This window comes from Oncorhynchus masou, chromosome 5 (assembly GCF_036934945.1).
Source record: "Oncorhynchus masou masou isolate Uvic2021 chromosome 5, UVic_Omas_1.1, whole genome shotgun sequence".
In the NCBI taxonomy this organism is placed as follows: domain Eukaryota; kingdom Metazoa; phylum Chordata; class Actinopteri; order Salmoniformes; family Salmonidae; genus Oncorhynchus; species Oncorhynchus masou.
Window position 1 is genome coordinate 42,763,533 of NC_088216.1, and position 23,467 is coordinate 42,786,999.

At 41.8% G+C, this 23,467-nt stretch overlaps 1 protein-coding gene across 1 annotated transcript; it reads right to left on the reverse strand.

Annotated features, from left to right (window-relative positions):
* Window positions 1-1,324: 1,324 nt before the first annotated feature.
* On the reverse strand, window positions 1,325-22,996 carry LOC135539616 (protein-glutamine gamma-glutamyltransferase 2-like). Its single transcript, XM_064965606.1, has 13 exons — window positions 22,761-22,996; window positions 16,879-17,058; window positions 15,527-15,745; window positions 14,377-14,495; window positions 9,665-9,793; window positions 9,326-9,503; window positions 8,977-9,112; window positions 6,633-6,736; window positions 6,132-6,371; window positions 4,817-5,122; window positions 4,368-4,528; window positions 3,874-4,010; window positions 1,325-2,811 (listed from the first exon to the last, which is right to left on the reverse strand). Exons 1-13 carry the CDS (start codon window positions 22,768-22,770, stop codon window positions 2,661-2,663), a joined length of 2,070 nt encoding a protein of 689 aa, XP_064821678.1. The 5' UTR covers window positions 22,771-22,996; the 3' UTR covers window positions 1,325-2,660.
* Between the last annotated feature and the right edge of the window lie 471 nt (window positions 22,997-23,467).

The window sequence follows — 23,467 nt, forward strand, 5'->3', positions numbered from 1 at the left end:
ATAGTACCCGCAAAACACCAGTCTCAATGTCAACAGCGAAGAGGCGACTCCAGGATGCTGGCCTTCTAGGCAGAGTTGCAAAGAAAAATCCATATCTTAGACTGACCAATAAAATAAAATATTAAGATGGGCAAAATAATAGACACTGGACAGAGGAAGGTTAGGAAAAAAGTGTTATGTACAGACTAATCTATGTTTGAGGTGTTCGGATCACAAAGAACATTCGTGAGATGCAGAAGAAATGAAAAAATGCTGGCGTACTTGACGCCATCTGTCAAGCATGCTGGAGGCAATGTGATGGTCTGGGGGTGCTTTGGTGGTGGTAAAGTGGGAGATCTGTACAGGGTAAAAGGGATCTTGAAGAAGGAAGGCTATCACTCCATTTTGCATAGCCATGCCATACCCCGTGGACGGTGCTTTAATTGGAGCCAATTTCCTCCAACAGGACAATGACCCAAAGCACAGCTCCAAACTATGCAAGAACTATTTAAGGAAGAAGCAGTCAGCTGGTATTCTGTCTATAATGGAATAGCCAGCACAATCACCGGATCTCAACCCTATTGAGTTGTTGTGGGAGCAGCTTGACCGTATGGTACGTAAGAAGTTTCCATCAAGCCAAACCAACTTGTAGGATGTGCTTCAAGAAGCATGGGGTGAAATCTATTCAGATTACATCAAAAATTTGACAACTAGAATGCCAAAGGTCTGCAAGGCTGTAAATGCTGCAAATAGAGGATTCTTTTGTCGAAAGCAAAGTTTGAAGGACACAATTATTATTTCAATTAAAAATCATTATTTATAACCTTCTCAACGTCTTCACTATATTTCCTATTCATATTGAAACTAATTTCATGTTTATTTTCATGGAAAACAAGGACATTTCTAAGTGACCCCAAACTTTTGAACGGTAGTATACCTGTGGATTGTTCAATGTGAAGGGACGAGTTATATAAATAATTCCATGGTGTGCTAAGTGTTCATCAAGATGAATTCTACTATGGACTGGACTAGTTTCCATGTACAGGGAGTTTTTACATGGAGCCAATGTGCGTTCTCATGTCTTGAATCAGTTTTGTGGAATGATTTGTATCTCTGGCTTCTTCCAATAATCTCTAGGTTCTGCCAATGTCTTACTATTTCATTTTTGTCAAGAAGATGGAAGTGAACCTTTTGTCCTCCCTAACAAAATGCTCAGTATTTGCCAAAGGATTACTGATAGCAAGCCACATTTGGTAATGTTGCTCTTCATTGTACAATCACCGATGAAAGGATTATATGCAAAAATACAAAAGTCCTATATTTCAAAGCTTTGCATGCAAAAATGTAAATTAAGAAACTCCTTTATTTGCCAAGTATATTTACACATACTCAGAATTTTACTTGAAAGTATTCAGACCCCTTGACTTTTTACACATTTTGTTACGTTACAGCCTAATTCTAAAAAGTATTAAATTGTTTTTTCCACGCTTGGCATTCAGGCCAAAGAGTTGGAATTCACACAATTGTCAAGAGAGAAAGTCCCTTGTCATCCCTACTGACTCTGATCTGGCGGCTCACTAAACACAAATGCTTTGATTGCAAATGATGTCTATGCTTACCGTAAGTAAATAAAAACAAGAAAATGGTGCAATCTGGTTTGCTTCATATAAGGAATTTGAAATGATTTGTACTTTTACTTTTGATACTTTTTCCACCATTGAAATAAATGGTTTCGTCAGACCAGAGAATCTTGTTTCTCATGGTCTGAAAGTCTATAGGTGCCTTTTGACAAACTGTGGGTGCCTTTTACTGAGCAGTTGCTTCCTTCTGGCAACTCTACCATAAAGGCCTGATTGGATGAGTGCTGCAGAGATGGTTGTCCTTCTGGAAAGTTCTCTCATCTCCACAGAGGAACTCTAGAGCTCTGTCAGAGATACCATCGGGTTCTAGGTCACCTCCCTGACCAAGGCCCTTCTTCACTGATTGCGCAGTTTGGCCGGTCGGCCAGCTCTAGAAAGTATTGGTGGTTCCAAACTTCTTCCATTTAAGAATAATGGAGGCTACTGTGTTCTTGGGTACGTTCAATACTACAGAAAGTTTTGGTACCCTTCCCCAGATCTGTGCCTTGACGCAATCCTGCGTCGGAGCTCTACAGACAATTCCTTTGACCTCATGGCTTGGTTTTTGCTCTGACATGCACTGTCATATATGCACTGTTATATAGACAGATGTGGGCCTTTCCAAATCATCTCCAATCAATTGAATGTACCACAGGTAGACTTCAATCAAGGTGTAGAAACATCTCAAGGATGGTCAATGGAAACCGGATGCACCTGAGCTCAATTTAGAGTCTCATAGCAAAGGGTAGGAATACTTATGTAAATAAGTTGTTTTTTCCCCCCATACATTTACAAAAATATCTAAAAACCTGTTTTCGCTTTGTTCTTATGGGGTATTATGTTTAGATTGATGAGAAAAAGGCTGTAACGCAACAATTTTGAAAATGTCAAGGGGTCTGAGTACTTTCCGAAGGCACTGTATAATCCTAACAAACAGAGAATTTGTTTATCTATAGGTGATTAAAAGAAATCTTGGAGTATAGAAATATGCATAGATTGTGAAACAACTGTATGTCTTTGTCTTCACTGGCTTTTATGGAGTGTAGGCTCAGGGTGGGTCCTCTATTTGCCGATGATGACATTCCTGTAGCCCTTGACGTGACACAGCTTATTGCTGTCAAAGTCGACCACCAGTTTCCGTTGGCCTGAGTGGGTGGGCGTGAAGTAGATTTTGACCTTGGCATCTTGTCCGGGTTCCACCGTGGAGTTAAGTCTAAGGAAGGTACACATTTAGAAGTTACTCTATCGACATACTCTGTAACACTCTATCATGCTATATTCTCAGCATAACTTTTGAGACCATTGATCTTGTTTTCATGAACACCTTGGCTATCAATGGATGTCTTCAGCTAGTGTGATTGTAATAATTTAGCTGAGTTGACCAGCCAGGACTGTGTATGTATTGCTTCACTGTCTACAGTATGCTCCCATCCAGCCATATACATATGTGTGAACTAGAAGTTACTTTGGATTAAAATATCTGATAAATAACCATATTCATACAGCGGTATAGGATATGTAAATCTGTCATCGGAGCTTCTCAAACTCATTCAAACCTGTCTTTATGATCAAATCCCTTCATATTCTCTGCCTCTAGGTAGTTGTCTCGATTGCGTAACACCACATTGAGCCAAACATCTGGGGATCGCAGGTCAACCAAACCCTATCATCACCACCATCTGAATGCTTGGATATCCAACTCTGACAAAGCGATGGTCTCAGAAACCCAATGATTTTATATATAGTGAATAAATCCAGACAAACATTAATTAACTGGTGAAACAGCTTGCTTTTGCCTAGCCAACTCCCTAGTCTTCGATGTGAAAGTGTTACTTTTTAAATCAAAACACTTTTTTGAGAAGCTTCATGAATTGTGACCTTGGCAAGACACTTGGATAGTTTTAGTCTGCTTGATTTGTAGATGGCTGGGAATTCAGTATCCACCTTATTAGGGCTAAGGCTGTGACACTTTTGACATGTAAGCGTTAATGTCTTCTACAGACATTTCTCTTATCATTGACTCCAACTACCAAAGCATGGACATACACCACTCGGTGACCAGATGAGTAGATGATTATATGTGTATGAATTACATATGGTTATGGACATACCTGACAAACTACACTAAATGGCTATACCCTTTGACCTTTACTAACGTGTACTGTGTACACAAAAGCACATGTCCTGTTGTTAGTGTTTGAGCTACATGGGACTTGATCTGTTATCAGTCCTTATTGGACATAACGTAGATGTCACACTGCCATGGTTGTCCTACTTCTCAGTGATGATCTGTCCTCCGGTGAGGTTGGAACCTTCCACGGTGAAACAGCAGTTCTGCAGTGGTACTGGCAGAGGGTTCTGTAGAGTTATCTCAGCCACCAGCTTACGGTTCTCTTTGGGTTCCCCAAGAATCTACAACGTAAGGAACATCACTTAATGCTCTGAGACGTTGCATTTCATCGGCCAGAGAAATGTTCCATCCATACAAATCCGACTCAAGCTTGCGATGCCAGCTAGAACCATTCTTTTCACATGGATATCTTGTCTTAGCATGAGTACTTCCAGGCAACTTTGTTTTCTTGGTACTGTGGTTCGTCTACTTGGCTTGGGACCAAATGTTTGAAACTTTGATTCCCACGTCAGACTACCCCGTTGGTTATGCTGTATCCATGCATTAATTAATAAATTATTCAGGTTAACGATTGCATTTACACATTTTTATTGTATGCTTAAATCTTGTTTTGTTAAGTGTTACAGTAGTGACCGTACCCTGACTTTGATCTCAGGATTTTCCAGTACAACATTCCTCACAGCAAGGTAGGCCTCTCGGGTACCGTAGTCTAGGAGCAGAGCCACCAGCCGGATCAAATTGTCCTCAGTGAGGTTCTCGGCATACTTGGAATAGTTCATTCTCAGAGGAACTCGCTTCTCTGGAGAGAGACATTTAGCTTAGAAAGTGACACACTCACAAAATCACAACTTCTCACATCTTGCCATGTTGACATAGGCAGAGACACAAACCACTGCACATTTTGCATTCATTGACATAGATACACAGTTAGCATTAGACAGTGAAAGAACATGAAGAGATACATCAGTACACCGTCTTATAATCTAAATGAGCTAGGTGTAAATGATAATCAAATCCAGAAGTAGATACAGTATATAACACTCATACATTTATAGACTGATCACTCCATTCTACAAAGCCAACTGACCTTCTCCAGGTGCCAACTCTACGTTGAGCAGGTCTTTGAACCCACAGTTCTCTCCCAGAATTCCGTTGTAGGACACAGCTCTGGAGCCAAACACCAGACGGCACTTTTTCACATTCGGTGTGTTATTCGTAACCATGGCGAACACGTCAAAGTTATTCGTAACCATGGCGAACACGTCAAAGTCGCAGCCCTTCTTCATCTCCGCAGAAACCTTGATAGCGATAAGCAGGCCAGCATTTGTTTGCTGCTGCAGAAGTTTGTTCTGGTGGTTGGCTTTTGTAAAGGCCTCCCTTTCCTCGTCAGATCCTGGGGGCACAAGAAAAACTAAAAGTTACACATGCTTTCATACTGTGTATAGCCTCTGATCAACCCAGACACATTCAGGGAAGTATAAGAACCTGCTTCCAAACCAGAGTAGTCCGTATTGTTCTTCACCACAAATTGCTCCATACGCTCTCAGATTGTACATATAGTGAACAGACTATTACAAATATTGATACATAATATGTGATTTTCCTATCCGCTGTCTTGGGTGGCATATCGTGGTGTAATGTGACATTAGTGTGTCCTGATGCCATGTTACAGTGGTGTGTTGGTTAGTTTGTCCATTTTCAGTCAGTGTGGTGCAGTGGTGTGTATATATCATCGACACCCACGCTTCCCATTTCCTACCTCTCCTTCCCCTTATTATATCCCCGCCTTTTCACTCACAACCTGAGGTGAATTCAACAAGGCTTCTGTTGCGGCGAAAATGTTGCTGGAGTAACAATTTCAGTCGAAAAATTAACATTCTAAAATGTTTTGGTGAAACATCAAACAGCTACTTTTTGTAGTATCACTGTGGCTTTTTAGCGACAATATTCAAACAGCACATGGCTTTGCTATTCCTACTACATGTAATAGAAAGCCTACATGGTCACTTGATTATTTGTAGTCGCAGTTTAGACCGAAACAGACGCTTATATTCGTTGCTCACGACCTTCTCAGACCGTTCACTGTTCACAGCTAACACAAGACAAATGGAATATGTGAGCTAACGTTAGCTAACATTCACAGCTAACACAAGACAAATGGAATATGTGAGCTAACGTTAGCTAGCGTTCACAGCTAACACAAGACAAATGGAATATGTGAGCTAACGTTAGCTAACGTTCGCAAACAATTTCCCTCGTTGAATGCACCTCAGGTCAGCACTTGTCTGACTGTTGGTCACCCTACATAATAGGATGCCAGCCATGCCTGGCCCTATTGCCACGCTGCAAATGCTTATCAAGTATTGGGGGTCATTATTGTTTGTTGTAACGAAGCTCCCTACCTTCAGGGTACTTGTACAGGTGTGTGATGTCCTCTCTCCTATCACTGCCCACACTCTTCGTGCTGATCTTCAGGCCCACTTGGACAGAGCTAATGATCTTCTCTGTGCTGCCGTCTTTGCGCTTCATAAAGGTGTGCACGTCAGCGTTGACCTCCGCAAACACAAATGGGGCATCATATTTATAGGTGAGCTCGCCCTCCTTGATGGCTTTCAGTGGGATAGGGCCGCAGCAGTAAACTCCTGAAAGAAAGGGATAGTGAGTGAGTGGAAAAGTCATATAATCTGTGAGAGAACTGAAAATGACAAGTCTTATCTTAAGGCATCTTGTCTACTAGTAAAATATGTCAATTAGCGATTTAGCCGTTTCTACACCAAATCCCAATACGTAACTTTAATGGTATCAGGGGAAGCAATACACATTTGAATTGGGTTCAGGCCCTTTTATGGGCTATTCTGTATTTGTTGGGGTTATTATAGTTGGTGTTATTCTCAATGCCTTACCTTCACTCTTCTCCTGTGGTGTGGGGTCCATGGCCTGCCAGCCATCAAAACCTGGTTTAAGGTCAGGTCTGGTCATCCAGTTCTCGACCCAGCAGTGGTAGTTCCTACAAAGAAAAAATACCAACTCTGGTATGTTCCCATGGTGAATTAATCAGACGGACAAAACAAGACAACCTTTCGATCCAAGTTGGAGCACACCAGAGTTGCGGACATTCCTTTCTGCTTTGATATGTTCCTTTTTGCTTCTGTCCTGCAACTGATAAGTTGGATGTGTATAACAGCCAAATCTAATCAAATTGTATTTGTCACATGCACCGAATACCGTGAAATGCTTACTTTCAAACCAACAGTGCAGTTCAAGAAATAGAGTTAAGAAAATATTTACTAAATAGAGTACATATTTTAAATAAAAAGTAACATAATAAAATAACAATAACGAGGCTATATGTGCAGGGGTACAGGTTAGTTGAGGTCATTTGTACATATAGGTAGAGGTAAAGTGACTATGCATAGATAATAAACAGTGAGTAGCAGCAGTGTAAAAACAAAGGGTTGGGGGGTGTCAATGTAAATAGTCCGGGTGGCCATTTGATTAATTGTTCAGCACTCTTATGGCTTAGGGGTAGAAGCAGCCTTTTGGATCTAGACTTGCCTCTCCGGTACCGCTTGCCATGCGGTAGCAGAGAGAAAAGTCTTTGACAATTTTTGGGGCCTTCCTCTGACACTGCCTAGTATAGAGATCCTGGATGGCAGGAAGTTTGGCCCCAGTGATGTACAGGGCTGTACGCACTACCCTAGGGAGAGCCTTACGGTCGGATGCCGAGCAGTTGCCATACCAGGCGGTGATGCAACTGGTCAGGATGCTCTCGATGGTGCAGCTGTAGAACATTTCTTGGTGTGTTTGGACCATGATAGTTTGTTGCTGTTGTGTACACCAAGGAACCTGATGTGGACACCAGAAAACTCTTGACCAGCTCCACTTCAGCCCCGTCAATGTTAATGGGTGCCTATTTGGCCCTCATTTTCCTGTAGTCCCCGATCTGCTCCTTTGTCTTGTCACATTGAGGGAGAGGTTGTTGTCTCTGACCTCCTCCCTATAGGCTGTCTCATCGTTGTCGGTGATCAGGTCTACCACTGTTGTGTTGTCAGTAAACTTAATGATGGTGTTGGAGTCGTGCTTGGCCACGCAGTCGTGGGTGAACAGGCAGTACAGGAGGGGACTAAGCACGCACCCTTAAGGGGCCCCAGTGTTGAGGATCAGTGTGGCAGATGTGTTGTTTCCTACCCTTACCACCTGGGGGCAGCACGTCAGAAAGTCCAGGATCCAGTTGCAGAGGGAGGTGTTTAGTCCCAGGGTCCTTAGCTTAGTGGGCACTATGGTGTTGACATCGCGCACCAGCTGTTATTGACAAATAGACACACACCCCCACCCCACTTCTTACCAGACATAGCTGTTCTGTCCTGCCGATGGACAAAAAACCAAGCCAGCTCTATATTATCCGTGGTTTCGATCAGCCACGACTCACGACTAAGATATTATAGTTTTAATGTCCCGTTTGTAGGAATATAGACCTTTCCAGATTGCTGTCTGGCAAAACGAGCAGGACATTTGCTCATATGTTCTCCGGAATGCTTTGACTATTTCCAGATTGTTGGCTAAAAGGGATGAGTAAATTGAATCTAATCTACAAGATGATTTTCATCTTAAAACCAGATATGACTATATTTTGATTTTGTATTTTACTAGGCAAGTCAGTTAAGAATAAATTATTATTTTCAATGACGGCATAGGAACAGTGGGTTAACTGCCTTGTTCAGGGGCAGAATGACAGATTGGTACCTTGGGAATTGATCTTGCAACCTTTCGGTTATTAGTCCAATGCTCTAACCACTAGGCTACTGTGCCGCCCCATATAGCATAACCGTTGAAAACTGTAAATATACAATCATTTACCCCCAAAATATACTATTTAGAATGTATTTCTACAATACGTTTCAGTTCATTTACATCTTAAAACACATATCTTAATCAGAAATTACTGTTTTTTTCACTGTCGTTTTAGCCTGCCAAAGCAGTTAATAGCTGTTGCCGTTTTTGTCACTCTGACTCTTAATGTAAATGTCTGTAATTTTAAGATTTGGATGTCTTTTGTTGTCTTTTTTCAGTTAATGTTTGGCACCCTGTGCTGCCATACTTTTGACCGTGTTTTTATTTATTCATTTTTTTTTACAGTGAAAAACAGTATTTTCCAACTATATACTGTACAACATCCTCGAGCTCTGTGTTGAATTGTTTTGAGTGGAAATTCAGGCACTCGTCAATTTGATAGTCCTGAGTTCTCACCATATCATGTCTCTCGACTTCTGAACAAGTTGTCCGTTCTCATCCACATAGCGCTCTATCACCAGGTTACTGTTGGTGTCATGGGCTGAATTATAGTTGGTGACCACTCGACAAGGGATGCCCAGGGCTCTTGAAACTGATAGGGCAGAGAAATAATGTACAGTCAGCCAGTACTACTCAGGAACTATACTACTACAGATTTAACATATGGCATTATAAATACATTGTACACAAGTAGTTCATAGAATGTGCTACTTAACGTGTCTTGTGCAAAACGAAAAAAAATTATCCTACATCACGATACAGTATGTAAACATGCTGTTAGCGTTTCTCTGCGTTCATGTCTAACCTGAGCAGGCCACTGCTGCAAACACCCAGCATTGGCCAAAGCGCACAGGTTGACAGGCATTTGTGTCCCAGTTCCGCAGGATCTCCACACTGCCCTTCCATGACAGGGGGCTCACCCCACCGTCATAGTCGTCAGTCCACCTGCCCAGCAAGACCCCTTTGTCGTCATTACAGTTCACCTGAGGGACATGGACAACAATGGTCAGGCTCTTCATTTCACGTAAAATTTGCTTTGTTGTTTTGAGCGGTGCCATTTGCCATCTATGTTGAACTGCTGTATGCACTGTAGTGTGTAATGTAGTGCATGACAGGATGGGAAATCCATTTGATGTGATCTCACCATGGCACTGAGAACTCTGGACACATAGATTGGGTTCTTCCTCCCTGAAGCGTCTTTCCCAGGGTTACGCAGGCACTTGGGGTTCATTTCCAGGATTCTCAGACAAGCTTCCAGGATCCCATCCTCAAACTACACAACACAGACAAAACAAACAAGGAAAGATTGACTACAGATGTAGCATCTTAATTTGATCACTCTTTTGTTGCTCAAATTTTCCTACACCATAGGAAATGCAGATTACGTTTGTGATTTACAAAAAATGACTGAAAATTCATACTGACACGCAGTTAGTTATGTTAACAGTATTGCACTTTCATGTAGCCTACTTTTGGTCAGCTAATATCCTAACTACCAATCAAACAACATAATGAACCAAATGTTCAAATTATGTTTCTGCAGGATTATTTTGCTATGACAATATACCTGTACTGTAGGTCCAATTTAAAGTCCTACATCTGTACATGTGGATATATTGAAGCGACATCTCAAGACATCAGTCAGGAAGTTAAAGCTTGGTCGCAAATGGGTCTTCCAAATGGACAATGACCCCAAGCATACTTCCAAAGTTGTGGCAATATGGCTTAAGGACAACAAAGTCAAGGTATTGGAGTGGCATCACAATCCCATAGAACATTTGTGGTCAAAACTGAAAAAGTGTGTGTGAGCAAGGAGGCCTACAAACCTGACTCAGTTACACCAGCTCTGTCAGGAGGAATTGGCCAACATTCACCCAACTTATTGTGGGAAGCTTGTGGAAGGCTACCCGAAATGTTTGACCCAAGTTAAACAATTTAAAGGCAATTCTACCAAATACTAATGGAGTGTATGTAAACTTCTCATGCACTGGGAATGTGATGAAATAAATAAAAGCTGAAATAAATCATTCTCTCTACTATTAATCTGACATTTCACATTCTTAAAATAAAGTGGTGATCCTAACTGATCTAAGACAGGGATTTTTTACTTGGATCAAATGTCAGGAATTATGAAAAACTGAGTTTAAATGTATTTTGCTAAGGTGTATGTAAACTCCTGACTTCAACTGTACATACATACATACATACATACATACATACATACATACATACATACATACATACATACATTACATTGTGGCAAAGAAGGGGGTCGAGTGGTAAATGGCAGATATGTGAGAGCAGAACTAATAAACGGGCTCTGCCCGATCACTAAAATGGCCACCCCTGTCAGAACTACAGATCACAAAATGGCCGACCACCAAAACTACATGTCCCAGAAGCAAGGGGAACCCTCCGAAGGTGGAGCCAACCCACAGATAAAGGGTCAAGAAAAACCAGGAAGAGGAGAAGAGAGTGCTGGAAGGATCTATGAACAATAGAGAAAGAGACAATAGAGATTGGCTGGATTTACCGTGTATGAGCTGGACTGTTTTGGACTTACCTGTTGGCGTTTGGACCTGGACCTACGGAGAACCCGATTCGTGTACTGAACCCTGCTATCCTTGACCTCGCCTACGGCCTGGGTGGACCAGGACGAAGAAACAAACACACAGGTACTGTCCTGTTCAAAAGAACTCTCATTCTTGTGGCCTAACTTCGCAAAGTTAGGAAAGTCTCTACCCAATATTACATCATATGGCATCTTTGGGACCACACCGACCTCATAATCCAGCAGACCATCCTCTGTTTGTATGCTCACTAAGGCCGTGGGGTACAGACGGGTATCCCCATGAATGCATGTAACACTGATATCCTGTCTTGTATCCAGTTTATGATTCGGCACTAGGCTTGCAACGACCAGGGTTAGCATACTGCCGGAATCCAGCAGTGCTTCAACCTCTTTCCCTTCAACCTTCACCCTGCACATATGTTTGTTTCTTGATCTTTCAAGTACAGTGGTTACAACAGGACATATCATCTTCATTTTCACCGAGGTTACATTGCATTGGCTCTTCTTTAATAGGGCATTAGGCTGCAATATGTCCTGGTTGATTACAATTGTAACAGATAATAGGGGTTCGGGGGGGGAGACCCCTCGACACCCAGTCCCGGTTTCCGTTTTTTCCCTTAGTGTCTCGGCCTGATTCTGATTCTTTCCTCATGGCCCCACGCTGCTCTCTTCCCCCTCTATATGCTGGGACAGCCTTACCCTGTCCGCTGGTTTGCCCATGCCTGGGGAACGGGAATCTTTCCTCCTGTGCCTGCTCAACTGTTCCTGCCATACAATACCGTTCAACCAGGCCCACGAGATGGTCGGCGGAAAGTACCTCGTTCTGGCCAACCCATCGTCTCACTTCTTGGGGTAGACCTCGCTGAAACTGGTTGAGTACGATGGTCTCGACGATCTCGGCGGATGACCGGGTCTCTGGTCGCAACCATTTCCGTGCCTGGTGAATCAAGTCGAACATCTGTGTTCGTGGGGGTTGTCCCGGTCGGTAGGACCACTGGTGGAAGCGGTGTGCCCTCACGGTATTGGTCACTCCCAGTCTAGTCAGGATCTCTCCCTTTAGTTTATCGTAATCCTGTGCATCTTTCAACTCCAGGTCGAAATACGCTTTTTGAGCGTCCCCTGCCAGGTATGGTGCCAGAAGCCCTGCCCATTCTTCTTTTGGCCACTTCTCCCTCTCTGCCGTCCTTTCGAAGGTGGTAAGATATGCTTCCACATCATCCTGTGCTGTCATTTTTTGAAGAAAATGATTGGCCCTCCTCTGGGTATTTGCAGCTGGTAATTGAGCCCCAATTTGGTCCGCTAGACCCTTTAGGCCTTCTCTTAACTCCCGGGTGTTTCTCTCTTGCTCTTCTCTGAGCAGCTGGTTGGTGCGGTGCTGGACCTGTAACGTGTCCTGATACATTCGCATTGCATCCTGATGAGCTATTTGTTGAGCTCTAGTTGCCTCTTGTTGGGCGGCCACCGCTTGTAACAGGGCCTGTATGGCTCCCTCCATACTCATTTTCCTGAGAAACTGTCCTAACCAAACAAAGCCACAAAAGAACCTGACTCCCCTTTGGAGTGCTAACTGAACATTTTTCTTTTTCTTCTACCTAACCAGTGGTATGGTTAGTCCATGTCCGCATCCTCCACCACGTGTGGCAAACCTCTTCAAGGTTAGGAGCGTTTGTCACAAACTAAGTGGTAAACTGTCACCAAATCACCCAAGAATGAGAGTTCTTTCGAACAGGACAGTACCTGTGTGTTTGTTTCTTCGTCCTGGTTCACCCAGGCCGTAGGCGAGGTCAAGGATAGCAGGGTTCGGTACACGAATCGGGTTCTCGGTAGGTCCAGGTCCAAACGCCAACAGGTAAGTCCAAAACAGTCCAGCTCATACACGGTAAATCCAGCCAATCTCTATTGTCTCTTTCTCTATTGTTCATAGATCCTTCCAGCACTCTCTTCTCCTCTTCTTGGTTTTTCTTGACCCTTTATCTGTGGGTTGGCTCCACCTTCTGAGGGTTCCCCTTGCTTCTGGGACTTGTAGTTTTGGTGGTCGGCCATTTTGTGATCTGTAGTTCTGACAGGGGTGGCCATTTTAGTGATCGGGCAGAGCCCGTTTATTAGTTCTGCTCTCACATATCTGCCATTTACCACTCGACCCCCTTATTTGCCACAATATATATATATATATATATATATATACAGTGTATGTAAACTCCTGACTTCAACTCCTGATTCAACTGTATGTATGTATGTATGTATGTATGTATGTATGTATGTATGTATGTATGTATGTATGTATGTATGTATGTATGTATGTATATATGTATGTATATATATATATGTGTATGTATGTATATATATGTGTATGTATGTATATATATGTATATATATGTATGTAATATATATAATATAGGGCTGTAAACACAAACAAAAAGCGAGGTGTAAACCTCAAATACAAGGTACGAGACCTGTAAAAACAAGTGCACACTAACACGGTAACATGCAAACCAATACAACAGAGTACAGGAATTCCATTCCAGGTGACTTACCTCATGAAGCTGATTGAGAGCATGCCAAGAGTGTACAAAGGTGTCATCTAGGCAACGGGTGGCTACTTTGTTTAACACTTTTTTTGGTTACTACATGATTCCATATGTGTTATTTCATGGTTTTGATGTCATCCCTATTATTCTAAAATGTAAAAAATTATGAAAAACCCTTGTATGAGTAGGTGTGTCCAAACTTTCGACTGGTACTGTATATATTTTCTAAATGGAAGTAAACATGCAAGAGTGAGCAAAAGATCAAATAATGATCAAAGGATAAGAAGTCTTGCTTCTTGACTTTGATTCCCTCCTGAAAATAACAGGCACAAATGCTTAGTGAAGTTTGATACCAGTTACATGCAAAAGAAGTATGCAACTATGACACACACCCATTAAAAACAGAGCTGTATCAACAACAGAATCTAGGACTCGATATATCACAGTGGGATTATCATGATCTGTCAATCATACACTGATTGAACCAATGGAAGTGTCTAAATTTGGAAATTGATCAGCCTGAAATTGATTTTTCCAGTCAGCAGTTGACAGGATGTCCCACCCATCACAAGTTCCTCTGAACCCTATTTGACCTTTTTACTTTATCAAACTTGTCAGGCCACTGATACGTATATAGGCAACACTATCTCTATTTTGAATGTTAAGAGCACATATTTTGGTAACGGACAATTTTTCCTTATTGGGGTTAAGCTTGGGCCAAAGTGGAGCTGATGGCACTTGTGTTGATGTTGGTACCTGGCCAAAGTTCCAAGGTGTAGGGATGAGGTATTTCCAGCTGCCTCGGTAAATGATACCATCTTGAGCCAAGACGTACTCAGTCAGTTTCTCCTCACTGTCCATGTACACCACATCGCCTGTTGCCAAGAGACACAAATAATACTGTAATGAGGTATCGTCCTCCATAGAAAAAGACAAGCTACCAAAATAGTAAATGGAATGAAGGATGCCTCATTATGTGCTTGCAGTAAGAAAACACTATTTCAACATGCACAGGGTTTATTGAAGGTAGATAAAAGTTTTAAAGCTGCGGAGAATGGATATGCAAGATGCTCTTTGAATAAGGAAGTAGTCTATGGCACAGTAGATGTAGATGAAGAAATAAACAGAATAGTGGGTCAATTTCCGCAACAACTAAGAGCGTTAAAGTGCGAAGCTCAACTTCTCCTCTGTTTTGGTGCGCTGGTTACCAGGCTGTGAACTGCAGAAAACTAACCATGCACATGTGCAGATACTGTGTCAGAGCGAAGTCTTGATTCTCTCTCATCTCAATATCTGCGGTGCTGCTCGTGGCAATGCCATTTGCTGAGTGTACCTTTAAAATGCCCTTTTTTGCAATATTTATTTAACCAGGTAACTTGACTGAGAACACATTTTAATTTACAGCAACGACCTGAGAAATAGTTACAGGGAAGAAAGTATGAGCCAATTGGAAGCTGGGGATGATTAGGTGGCCATGATGGAATGAGGGCCAGATTGAGAATGTAGAACACCGCCAGCAGTGAGATGCAGAATGGTATGCTGCTGGCTCAAACATGCATGGTAGAATTGTCTCTAATTAATGAGACTACCTGCTGTTTATTTACTTTGTTGCCAATTGGGACACAATTTCTAAGTGTAACATGTATTGTAGATATAGCACATAGTAGGGCAAAAAATCCATCCCCATTCATGATCATCATATCCTCTCCCAAGCTACCACCCATCCATCCTGTTCTCCACACGTTGTGATCCTTCCACTGCTATAAGCCCGAATCTCTCCATTGATCATGTTCTCTGTCTATGTAATAGAGACATCTAAGGCATTCCCTCGCTGTACTGTACATAGGCCCCACTACACTGAATGGATACACTCGCAGACAGCATGACTCAAGGAATGTTTACCCACCTGTGCACCAAGGGTTATATAGCAGCACAAACTCCACCAAGCCCCCCTGACCCAGGGTCAAGCGCCAGCGTCCGATAGGCGCGTCCGGGGGGGAACAGATGGACAGGGACACCATATACCCGGGGGGACTGGTGACTGCGGCACTCCAGCGGGAGGTGTCGATTTGGTCAATCAGACCAAAGGAGGCCCGTGTGCCATACTGATCACTGGGCTGGGGACCTGGAAGAAGACATGGAGGAGAGAAAGGGATAGGGGTGGAATAGGAACCGTTGAAACACAGAACTGATGTTTGTGAAAAAGAATACATTGACACCTTTCTGTTTTCTCAATGACACTCAATTCAGCATTGAAAATAGGTGCAAGTTTAAGTTTGTTCCATCTGAGCGAGTCTGACCACAATGATGACACACCAAATTCATTTTATGGATCCTTTTTGTCTTCTAATGCCTCTAAAGAGGAAAGTAATCCAAAAGTAATGGAAACTAATCAGATTACATTACTGAGTTTGGGTAATCCAAAAGTTACGTTACTGATAAAAAGTTGGGACAATTAACTATCAATTGTAACAGATTATATTTCGAAAGTAACATACCCAACCCTGAGGGTAAATAATGGTAGAGGAGGCAACTAACTCTTCTGCTCAATACTGGTATCACTGATAATTGGACCAGGCTAAAACAGTTTCCCTTTTCTTAAAACAACATTAGACTTCACCATCATATTTTCTTCCTCCCTATTGTCTTCTAGATCACAATTGCCATTGTATAAAATAAACAAGGTCCCAGTGCCAACACACAATTATGCATTTCCATAGTACCTTTGACACTTCCTGACAGACAAGACCCAGTTAAAAAATGTTCTCAATTCCCTGTTCAAAATCTAAACAGAAACTTAATTCCAAAATATGTAAGGACTTTTAAATAGCCACAGTGAATACCTGCTTAAATTTTGATTTGATTAAATTAAAACAGTCTATTGGGCATGGCAGCAACGTCTCCCCACTGGGCACAGACGTCAGTTCAACGAACATTATTTATTTACATTTGATTGAGTTGTCAATTAATGTGAATTGTCACCATGACATTGGATTTAGGTTAAAAGTTGGTTTTCTGTGTTGATTCAATATTTTTTAAATGCCGTGGAAACAAAGTTGAGTGGGGATCAAGTCTAAATCTGCTCATTTGAAAATGCCTCATGCATGCGCGGATCCTTAGTGTGTAGCACCATAACAACAGACTATGCTCTATTTTCGCATTGTTTTAACGTATGATTTTTAATCAAAATTAAACATTGAGCTAGCGCCTTTCACACTGAATTGATGTCAGCTAACAACCCAGTGAAAACACAGTTACCTGTCTCCACGGTGAGGTCGAGTGCACTGCCGCCAGGCTGGTATTCCCGCGATCGGAGGTGCAGGTTGATGGTGAACGGCTGGCCCCTTCTAACGATCAGCTGCTCCACCCCGTTGAGCTCCGTACGGTGGTCTGTGTTGTTGAACTCACATTCCAGGTCCCATCTGGCAATTTCCAGTGCTGCGAGATGGATGAGAAAGAGAGAGGACTTTGTGAGTGGAATGACCTCAGGATTGACCTCTTAACATCTACCCAGCCAGTTACAAGGGAACAGAATTCTGCTCGAAAGTTCCTCTGCTTGTTCTTTTGAGGGTATACTGTAGGCCCACCTTCATTATAGTATGGTTTAAGACTTTCTGACAAATGTGTTTGTAAAAAGCGCTATACAAATAACATTTATTGAATGGCTATCTTGGCGTCTCAGTCGTGGGCCAACCCTCCCCTTGCTTTTAGGACAGTAGGGTCTATACAGACTCTCTATGTCTTCAGCCAACTTGACTCTTCCAATTGCTCCTGGCTCCCCCATCTCAACAGTGATTCTTTTTTTTCTTTTTTTTTTAAAGGCACGTTTTACACAAGAGAGAAAATGAGACAACGTATATTTCTTTTGTCACTGCCTGCTAGGCGAAGTGCGCAAGCAAATATTGTGCTCGTCCTTATCCCCCGGCCTTGGTTGTGACTAAAATCCCACCTTCTGATGTCCTGTTTATACAGTAGGAAGAACTACAGTCCCTCTGCTTCCTCAAGACAAGACAGTGTGTTGTTAAACAATCTTGGGCATTGAAAAAACTTGATGGAAAATGAACGTGCGATGCCAAAGGTTACGCCCATTTAAACACTGACTGACAAGTGTTTCTGTAGGTTTGTTTTTATTTACATGGTGCATTATAGCTTGGTGTTTTAACACTGACCCCTGTTTAACATTTCAAGTGTTAAGCTAAACACACTATATTGGGTCGCATCCTAATTGCCTACAGGACAACATAACGCCTCTTTTTCACACAAACAGCTAAGAAGATGAAGTTACATGGACCATGTTACACAGAGATATCTTCTTTAAGGTTGCTTTCCTTAGGATGCTACTTCTTGAAGAATGTCAGGGCGCTAACATTTATGGAGCTTAAGACCATCTGTATAGTATATTGTCTACATTTTGCCGACAGCATGTTTCACACCTTGTTGTTTACGTTTACATTTTAGTCATTTAGCAGTCGCTCTTACCCTGAGCGACTTACAGTAGTGAGTGCGTACATTTTCATACTGGGAAAGTGGGACTTAAAGGAGACAAACTTCAGTCGTCAGTCCAACTCTGGGGCATTATTAGCTCATCCTAAAGGGAAACATAGTAACCCTATTTTACTCAGCCATAAAGTATATCGGAGCTTGTGCTTTTGCACACATAATGTAACGCTTGTCATCTGGAAATAGAGAGGAGGACCAAGGTGCAGCGTGGTAAGTGTCCATATTTTAAATATTTTAATGAACACTGAAAACAAAACAATAAACAACCAACGACCAGTCCTGTAAGGTGCAACACAACACTAAACAGAAAATAACCACCCACAAAACACAATGGAAAACAGGCTAGCTAAATATGGTTCTCAATCAGGGACAACGATTGACAGCTGCCTCTGATTGAGAACCATACCAGGCCAAACACAGAAATAGAAAATCATAGACAAACTAACATAGACAACCCACCCAACTCACGCCCTGACCATACTAAAACAAAAGACAAAACAAAGGAACCAAGGACAGAACGTGACACATAGAGACAACAGGCCTATAAAATGGATCTATCAATGTCATAATCTGGGGAGCATTATGGAGATTAATAGCAGATGAGATGTGGTGAACCAAAATGTTGTTTTTTGACAACACAGGCAAAGGCTAAATCAATGTGATGGTAAAATGCAGTTTATTGCTGTGTGTCATAATCGCATTACATCATTGGTGTCAAATAAAATAAATTTTCCTTAGCCACTCTAGCATTGTGGTATGAAAGATAATGTGCCATCTGAATTGAAAGGGTTTCTGTAGGTATGGTGTAGTTATTGTTGTTTTGGATTATTCCACTGTTTAATTGTAAATCAATGATATCACCGTATTACAGTCTGCTAAAATAATGAATTGGCAAAGATTAGTACAAGCTATGAGTGTAGGGAATGTGTCTTCCCATTTGGATTGTCACATAACCCCATTGAGTGAAGCAACAGTACTACTATGAGGTCGCCATCTCCATCATGCCATCACTTTTGGCTTACCCTCCCTTGTTTTGCTTCCAGTCGACTAGCCTTGACCACCCCCACGTCAAGGCCCGTGCTACAGGCCTAGCAGAACTACTGGGCCAGCATAAATCCAATAAGACCAGGGCTATGAAGGATCCTAGTCAGTAACATTTTCACAGAGGCGGGTACAGTAAAGCCCAGGAACAATGAATTCCATTCTCTCAGCTATTACAAGCAACTTACCCAGCCTAGTCATGAATGAAGCAGGTCTCTCTCTCTCTCCTCTGACAGTTGTAAAAGCACAACACTGTGTCACAAATGCCGGGCCACTCTCTGTTGGAAATGTGGTATTTCGTTTTTCCCCTCACACCGGCAGCACTGTGCACTCCTGGGAGTCAACATAATCGAGCACTTTGTGCATGTGTAGAGAGAGACACATTGTAAACAGGTGACACTTAGTCCCCATTCCCTAGCTGTTTACTTAAAGCACATTGAACCAAACTGCCCCGCATGGCTCCAAAGGATGAGCGAATGCTGTAGTATGCAGCATGCAGCTTAAGCTTAGAGGCATTTAACAATGTTTCCTTGTACTATCATGGCAATAAAAACAGAAATACTTTACTCACATAAATATTCGGACCCTTTGCAATGAGACTCGAAATTGAGCTCAGGTGCATCCTGTTTCCATTGATCACCCTTGATCCCCAAGAATGCAGTGAACTCTATCAATCTGGAAGAATTTTGGAACCACCAACTCTTGGCCGCCTGGCCGAAAAGCAATCGGGGGAGAAATAAGATTCTCTGGTCTGAAGAAACAAAGATTGAACTCTTCGGCCTGAATGCCAAGCGGCACGTCTGGAGGAAACCTGCCAACATCCCTACGGTGAAGCATGGTGAAGGAAGCATCATGATGTGGGGGTGTTGTTCAGCGGCAGGGACTGGGAGACTAGTCAGGAACGAGGCAAAGATAAACGGAACAAAGTACAAAGAGATTCTTGATGAAAACCTGCTCCAGAGCCCTCTGGAACACAGACTGGGGCGAAGATTCACCTTCCAACAGGACAACGACCCTAAGCACACAGCCAAGACAACACATGAGTGGCTTCGGGACAAGTCTCTGAATGTCATTGACTGGCCCAGCCAGAGCCCGGACTTTAACCCAATCAAACATCTCTGGAGACACCTGAAAATAGCTGTGCAGCGACGCTCCCCATCCAACCTGACAGAGCTTAAGAGGATCTGCAGAGAAGAATGGGAGAAACTCCCCAAATACAGGTGTGCCAAGCTTGTAGCATCACACCCAAGAAGATTTGAGGCTGTAATCATTGTCAACGTTGCTTCAACAAAGTACAGAGTAAAGGGTCTGAATACTTTTGAAAATGTGATATTTCCTTCTTTTTTTTTATCTGAAAACTGTTTTTACTTTGTCATTATGGAGTATTGTGTGTAGATTGATGACAGGAAAAAATATTTAATCAATTTTAGAATGAGGCTGTAATGTAACAAAATGTGTGAAAAGTCAACTTTCCAAATGCACTGGGTTGCAGTTCTTGACACACTTAAACTCTTGGGCCTGGGACCTACTACCATACCCTGTTCAAATGGCACATAATATACACAATCCATGTCTCAATTGTCTCAAGGCTTAACAATTCTCCTTCAACCTATGTTCTCCATTTCATCTATGCTGATTGAAGTGGCTTTAACAATAAGGGATCATAGATTTCACCTGGAGTCACCTGGTCAGTCGAAGTCATTGAAAGAGCATGTGTTCTTAATGTTTTGTACACTCAGTGTATATGTCAATATATTAGGCTTAGGCATGGGTCAAACTCATTCCAAGGACAAAATGTAGTGTGGGACAGTTACTGGTTGCATTTACAGCTGCTGTCATTTGCTATTAATAAAAGCCCAAATGTCCCTTAGCAACAATTAACTCCCCCTGAAACACAAGGGTGTAACATTCTTCAGATGTTTGCTATACGAAACAAAACTGACAAGGTGCGAGAGACATCATACTTGTCATCAGAAATGGTCATTCAGAAAAATGAAATGTTGGTTTTATATTTCTAATAATCAAATGATGATCTATATGCATAGCCACGGGAAGTAGGGGTGCTGAAGGTGCTGCAGCATCCCCTGATGAATTGAAATAATTTTGTCATAATGATATAATTACTCGTGTCTAAACACTGACTGAATTTGGACAGCACACAGCCTGGCGATTTGACTGGTAAACTCATAGGTACGCTCAAAATGGCTGCCAGTCCGGACTTGAATGGGCACTGTCATTCTCTGGGTTCCATTTTTATGGATTCTATTTCTCTTCACACTGTCCATAAAGAGCTAATAGTCTTTTCACAAATTTCAAAATATAATTGTGGGCAATACGTTTGGAAAGCAAACGCCTGCTGCTAAAAAGAGAAGACTAATCTGTCAGTACACTAGACGCAACATTGTTTTTCTCAACAACTCAGACGAACACCACTGTTTTTCAAAGTAGCTCAAGCCTATCTTGAGACCATCACCGGTAGGGTGAGAAGCCTAGGCTATGAATATCCATGCTATCTTCATCATTGTGTAAGTCAGTGCCACTGGAAAGTTGATTTAGTAGCCTATTGAGATATATATATATATATATATATATATATATATATATATATATATATATATATATATATATATATATATATATATATATATATATATATATCCTCTTAATATTGTACATTCTGTATCTCCTTCTTTTTATTGACCCTGGGCCAGGTCAAGACAAGGTAATTTCTATTGATCTATCTGACAGTATCATTTAGGTAATTTGGGTAGTAGAATTTTTTTTCAATTATAATGTCTCCTGTCATGTAAGCCTAAATGACATACAATAGCATGAAATGGCCACATTTTTCTGGACCCTACTAAAAAGAATCCACATGTTTGTAAATCCTATTTGCCACTAGCAAATGCGACTTATTAGAGAAAAAATGTACCCCACCCAAACTCACAAAACATCTTCTCATAGCTCTGTCTACTGTGTACGCACCATGTTAGGTTGGTAGTTATGGTTTAAGCATTGGCCATAGGAAAATATTTGTTGCTGGACTTTCACACCATTATAGCATATCCTAGGTCATCAAATGACAACCAGCAAAACGATTTGCTGTCATAATTCGTCTATGGTGGGGTGGGTCAGATTTCACTTTGCCTCTTCAGTTTTTAGCGTTTTTTCCAAATAAAGCAATTATTCTCCAATAACCTTATAAGGCAATATGGAAATGCTCTAAATTCTTCAAATATTTAGGAACCAAGTTGTGGCTCAGCCCTGCATGGAGTAATTTATTTTTGGAAGCAATAACATAACAATAACAACAACAATAACATGCGCTACTTTAGTAGGATATGTTACTTGAGAATGAGTCAGAAACAAACAAAATCTGCCACTGGAGTCTACATTTTTGTTGATATTCCAAAAAATGTATTTGTTGTTTTAGCATACTGTTTATGAAACAGAAACATGTAATTCATAGTCGCTATCAAGTTCAAAGGTACGTTCAAATAAGCAGTAAATTGGGTAATGCAAGCACTACAGAAGTAGATTCGCTGATATACAATATTTTCAATATAACATTATGAACAGTCTAGTTATTGAAATCTTACCTTGAGCCATGATCGCGTTGATCTACAGCCGGACAAGAGTCTGGGGTATGCTGGCTGGCAGGAGATATTGGATGTAGGTTATTCTCAATGACTGTGTCTATTACACTATGCCGCGCTATTCAGACCAAACGAAGGTCTTATTTGGAGTGGTCATGCGCGTCACCGAAATTCCTTGGAACTGTAGGCTACTCTTGCCATATAGCAGCGCACCAAACATTGCAGAAGGCGACAGCCTAATGCATAATTTTGGTTGGGGAGTGATTGGGCTTCCCGAGAACCCCCGCATGCGCGCGCTCACATGCACGGAAAGGGTGCGCGCGTAAACACACACACACACACACACACACACACACACGGGACACACTCCACTGAGACCACCTATAGTTGCATAATTTACAACATTAATTCGTGTGACAATAGGGAATAGGAAAGTCATTTGCATGTACAGTGCCTTGCAAATGTATTCGGCCCCCTTGAACTTTGCGACCTTTTGCCACATTTCAGGCTTCAAACATAAAGATATAAAAAAATTGTGAAGAATCAACAACAAGTGGGACACAATCATGAAGTGGAACAACATTTATTGGATATTTCAAACTTTTTTAACAAATCAAAAACTGAAAAATTGGCGTGCAAAATTATTCAGCCCCCTTAAGTAAATACTTTGTAGCGCCACCTTTTGCTGCCATTACAGCTGTAAGTCGCTT